General features: G+C 35.3%; 1 protein-coding gene across 1 annotated transcript; it reads right to left on the reverse strand.

Moving 5' to 3' along the window:
* Positions 1–429: 429 nt before the first annotated feature.
* Positions 430–3,274, reverse strand: LOC131163869 (glyoxylase I 4-like). Its single transcript, XM_058120675.1, has 3 exons — positions 2,849–3,274; positions 895–1,241; positions 430–755 (listed from the first exon to the last, which is right to left on the reverse strand). The coding sequence occupies exons 1-3, from the start codon at positions 3,061–3,063 to the stop codon at positions 661–663; spliced, it is 657 nt and encodes a 218-aa protein (XP_057976658.1). The 5' UTR covers positions 3,064–3,274; the 3' UTR covers positions 430–660.
* Positions 3,275–5,563: the final 2,289 nt, after the last annotated feature.

Consider the following 5,563-nt stretch of genomic DNA (forward strand, 5'->3'; position numbering starts at 1 on the left):
GAAGACCAGTTGACATATGTACTCATAAAGGTTGTATGTAGCAAAATCTTTTACAACTCACTAGACAAATTAGGCATGCGAGACCTGTATGCACCAACTTGAGGGGGAGTGTTGGCATTCCTTATATCAACGCCTTGATTGTAAATCCCTTGATACAAGGGACAACCCTAATTCGAGCCTTAAAATCAGCGTAGTCCAAAACTAGAAATTTTCTTATATATAATTACCTATTATTCCATGTAATTGAACATAGTGAAATAAACACATAATTTTTTTCCTTGACTTTAACAATAATTTGAATTGAAAGAAAAGAGTATGAACTCCAAGAAAACTTTTTTAGTGTTTAATTTAATATAAGAAACAAGCCGATGAGTAGAGGAATCCATTAACCTCTTAGTGGCAGTGGAAGAGGGCAACATTGATCAGCCCTTTGAATGAATATATAAGGTTTTCATTCAAGAAGCAAAATGGACATACATATATTTCTCACATTGCAACTAATTAAACATCTGATGGGCAGTAGCTACACTCCCACTTTGCATATTGCAACATGTACACAAAACAGTAATGTTTAATTCCACACAACCCAAATTCTTTTTTTTTTAGTCCAGATTAAGAAGCATGCATCCATTTGAAGGAGTGAAAATCTTTACGGCTCAATTAGATGAAGATGTCCATCATGTTCACCATCAAGTTATCCATCATAAGAGACTCTACTTCCTTGGAGCACTGCATCTCATCCCAGCTTTGCTTCCCTGCACAGCGCATACGCATTACATGTTCAATTCATATACCCACAATAAAAGAATGAACTTCAAAAAGCAAGCATTTACTTCTTAAAGAAGAAGAAAAAACACAAGCTTTGGCAGATGAGAAAGGTCTATTATTTGTTACCGCATATGGAGGAAGACAAAATGGGAGTGGAGCTGGTAGGCAGGGTGGATTTGAGAGGGCATGCAGCGGCCGCATCAGAAAGAGGAAGGACGGGGAGATTTTGGCAATTGCAGATTTCAACCATGTAGCCATCAGGGTCATGAAAGAAGAGCTGATCCACTGTAATTCCACCTTCCTCTACCACTGCCGTCACATACTCTATGCTCATATCCTCCAGCTTCTGAATCACAAGCCCCATGTCCGTGCACTGGAACGATATATGGTTGTCTTTTGGGTTTATTCTCCCCTTCTTCGTCGGCACCTCCTCCACTTCCAGCAAATGGATTCCAATTCCATAGTTGAACAACCTATGCAACCAATGTCCCTTCCACAATTAGCAGTCTATTGCTCGTCTGTTAACCGAGAAAAATGACAACTGAAATAATATTTTCACACATACACACACATGCATAGAAAATATATATGATAAATAAGTTTTTATTTTCATTTTTTTTTTCTACTGTGTCTCTCACAATATTCAAAAGTAGTAGCTACATTAGATGGTGAAAGCGTGTGAATTTGGGCTATGGTTGAATTCCACTTAAGAGGCTTAGGCTTTGGTTGAATTCGCCTTCAAACCTACTTGTACTATACGTAAGATACTAATGAATAAAAAAATGAATGGTAGGTTACACATCTCTGAAGTTCAATTTGGTGCTTAAGAAGAAAAAAAAAAGCAAGATGTAATACGAAAAAAGTAGCATCCTAGTCTGGCATGCTATATATATATATATATATATATATATATATATATATATTTATATTTATTACAGCTAAACAAAATCAAAAGATCCAAACGACTAAAGAGTTGCTTTGCGGAGTAAATAACTGACCAGGTCAAAAGGTCAATTCCTTTCAAAATCAATTTCAAGTGGTGGGACTTGTCCATTAATTTAATTGAATTAAAATTTATACTACATCACCCATCTCTCACACCTAACGCGAATGACGAAAAATATTGTTCATAAGATTTACAAGCAACAAAGCAGAGAGTATTTTATTAGTATTTAGATATATACTACACAGGCTGGAGGCCGTTCATTTTGTATCCTCTTATTTTTTACCTATTATCTTATGTGAAATTTGAAAAGTTGAGATTCCAGAGAATACAAATTTAACCACGAGAATCTTGAAAAGTAGATTTAAAAATTGGATATATAAGCTTTTTTTTTTTCCTTTTACTGGAAGGAAAAAAGTTCTTTCTTTCTGTCTCTTATGCCTTCCTCTTCGGCGGCATTTCTTTTTCTTTTCAAGAAATTTTCTTCTTGCTGGGTTTCGGAACTGCCGGGGGGGAAGGAACTGAAGGAAAACAAAGGGCACCGGTCGAGGTGGAAAATGACAAAAGCTATAGCTCCCGAGCTTCCTTCGATTTTCTCTCTAGCTTCACTTTAAACCGTCAAACAAATCCAAGATTAAATGAAACACAGACCTCGATTTGTTATATATAGAGATGTAAATCTCTCTGAGGTTTTAGGGGGAAGGAACTGAAGGAAAACAAAGGGCACCGATCGAGGTGGAAAATGACAAAAGCTATAGCTCCCGAGCTTCCTTCGATTTTCTCTCTAGTTTCACTTTAAACCGTCAAACAACTCCAAGATTCAATGAAACACTGACCTCGATTTGTTATATAGAGATGTAAATCTCTCTGAGGCTTTAAGGTCTCAGAGATTCCCTCAAATTTAGCAGAAATCACGGACTTCCTACGATTTTAAAATGTTCATGATCGTATCCCTTACCGTACATTTAAATTTTAAAATATTTATAATTTTGTATAAATTTTTTTCTTCTTATCAAATATTAAAGGCGGCAGTAGAAAAAGAAAGGAAAAAAAAGAAAAAAAAAAAAGAAAAAGAATAGAAGTTTGATGAACTTGGAATGTGTGCAGAGAGAGAGAGAGAGAGAGAGCGAAGATTACCATGCGCCTTGGAAGTTGAAGGAAGAAGGGCGTTTGATGAGAACAAAGCCGAGGACATCTTCATAGAAACGCACAGACCTGCTCACAGATTTGCAGACAAAAGAGACATGGTTCAGAGACAGCAGCGGCAACTTCGACGACGACGATGAGTTCCCTGACGCCCAGTTGCTCAACATCTCCTCCACTTTTCCTACACTCGCAATCTCTCTCTCCATCTCTCTCTCTCTCTCTCTCTCTCTCTCTACTCAGCTATTAGAGCTATAAGTGGAGGTTCTGTGAACGAGACTGAAACGATGATGCCCTTATATGCACACATGTATGGGCGGAGTCCCCGTAGCTGTCGATATGAACGGGCCCCACCAATCCAACAACTCTCCTCTCTCCCCCTCCCTCCTCTATTATATTTTAGGACAAAAAGCTATGAACTCCTCATATCAATTTCCTTTTTCTAATATTTAATTAAAGGTTTGAAAAATATTTTTTTCCAAATTATGACTTAGATGCGGTGTAATGGAAAAAAAATTTCTCTTTTTTGTCCTTATTTACATAGCATAGTACAATTTGCCTTCAAAATTAATTTTTTATATATCCTCAATTATATATGGTTCATTTGCCTTTAAATTTTGTTTCCTCTCTTTGCCCTTTTTAAATCCATTTCACATTGCCACCTTCAAAATAAAAGAGAAATCTCTATCAAATAGAAATCAAACCTTCAATTTTATATCCATATAAAATTGAAACAAAAATAATAAATTTTTTACTCTCATTACTTCAAAATTTATAACTCCCATAAAATTTTCTACTATTTTACCTATGATTAGAACAAAATATATGAAGTATATTTCAAATAAAAGATAAAAATTCAAATAGCCAGCGGGTTGAGGGTTGAGAGCTTAACTAGGAAAAAATATTCATGTGTAGGAAACTAGCAGCTTTTGAGGATTGAGGGCATAATTGGAATATATAACTGTCATTTGAATACTAATAAAAAGTTAACATGAGAGGGGTATTAGTGTCCATAGATTTAAAATTGAGGGAAGGTTTTTGATATTTTGAAAAACTTAGGTAAGATCCCTTTTTTTTAGCAAACTATAGGGGAGGTTGTGTCTTTTGCTACTACCATATCGTTATTACTATTAACCTTATTGTGATTTTTTGTGTAATCCCAAGAGGGGAGGGGGTGAATTGGAGATTTTAAAAATGTATAGACCAAGAATCCTATTTTCAAAATCACAATCAATATGGCACACCCTAGGGTCTTTCTAATCTAACACTAATCCAACAAATATATGGACATATAAATAATTTTAAACAAGTCTAACAGTTCGAGTATTTCCCCAAATACTTGCAGATCAGTATTTAAACACAAATGTAGTAATATCAGCAGCTAAGTGTAAACAACCACAAACAAAAATATAAAGAGAATAGGGAAAGAGTGAGACAGGGTTTAATTAAGGTTCGGCCAATCTTACCTATGTCTCTGCCTCAAGCCAATCAACTTGAGGATTCACTAAATGCTCACTTAACTGGGCAGAGTGACGTCGTTTATAACCTCTCCTTATAGGGCGGAGTCTCCCTAGCTCACTTACCGGGTAGAGCCAAACTTGTTCTCCTTACAGGGTGGAGTCTCCCTGACTCTCCTAACCAAGCTTAAGCCAAATCAGTACACCTTACAGGTTGGTGCCTTCCTCTTCCGATGATACCACACATCAGGAATACAAAGATATTAAAATGAAATTTTTGTTCAAGTAAAGTGCTTTTTCAATAAGCAGATGTGTACAACAATAAAAAGCAATGCACTCTTGTATGATGGGAATTTAAGCTCAATAGAGTTTATATGATATCTCTCAAAAATGTATTTATGAAATAATGTGAGAGATGATGATAAATATGATCTTTGATTTAAATATATAATATTTACTAAGTGTATTTTAAAGATATTAAAAACTCAAGTAATATCTCCAAAAAATGTTTTTCAACAATAAAGTGTAGGAGATAATGAAGATTAGCTTTACAAATATATTTTGCTATAAGCACAAAAACAAGCTTTTGAATCTTGCAATGAATGTGCAAAGATTCATGAGCTGTAGAGAGTTTTCCCAAGAATATTTATTAATCAATAATATGGGAAGAACTCAAGCTAACTCTCAAAAAATTGATTTCAAAGATGAATGAATAAGTGAGAGTATAAGATTAAAAATGAAATTTATAATCCTCGCAAGAATGAGTAATCAACCAATCTTGAAGTTGCAATGACTTTACAAATGAAGAAGATGAACTTAATGCTCTCTTTCTAAGATGATTTTGTAAGGGAATATGAGAAAGAGTATGACTGTAAGCTTGTATATATGAAAGTAAAAGAGATAATAGCACAAAATATTTTTAGAAAATTTCTAAGCTAATCAAAATTATTAATCATGCTTTGGAGTGGGGTATATATAGAGCACCCAAGAATTTTGCCGTTAGGGATACACTCATCATTTTAGAAAAGTTTAATTAAAAGATTAATGATGTTTAGCACTGAAAAATATGGCCAGCCCGAGAGGTCCAGTTAACTGGGGAATGCGCTGGTCGACTGGCCTAAGGCAAAATTTTTTTTGAGGGGTTCAGTCGACAGTGCAAGAATTCGGTTGGCTGGCCATAAGCGATTTGCAAAACACCGAGAGACAATCGACTAGGGCTCAAGTCCGGTCTATCGGATCAAGAGGTCGGTCG

This window comes from Malania oleifera, chromosome 9, assembly GCF_029873635.1.
Source record: "Malania oleifera isolate guangnan ecotype guangnan chromosome 9, ASM2987363v1, whole genome shotgun sequence".
Lineage (NCBI taxonomy): Eukaryota > Viridiplantae > Streptophyta > Magnoliopsida > Santalales > Ximeniaceae > Malania > Malania oleifera.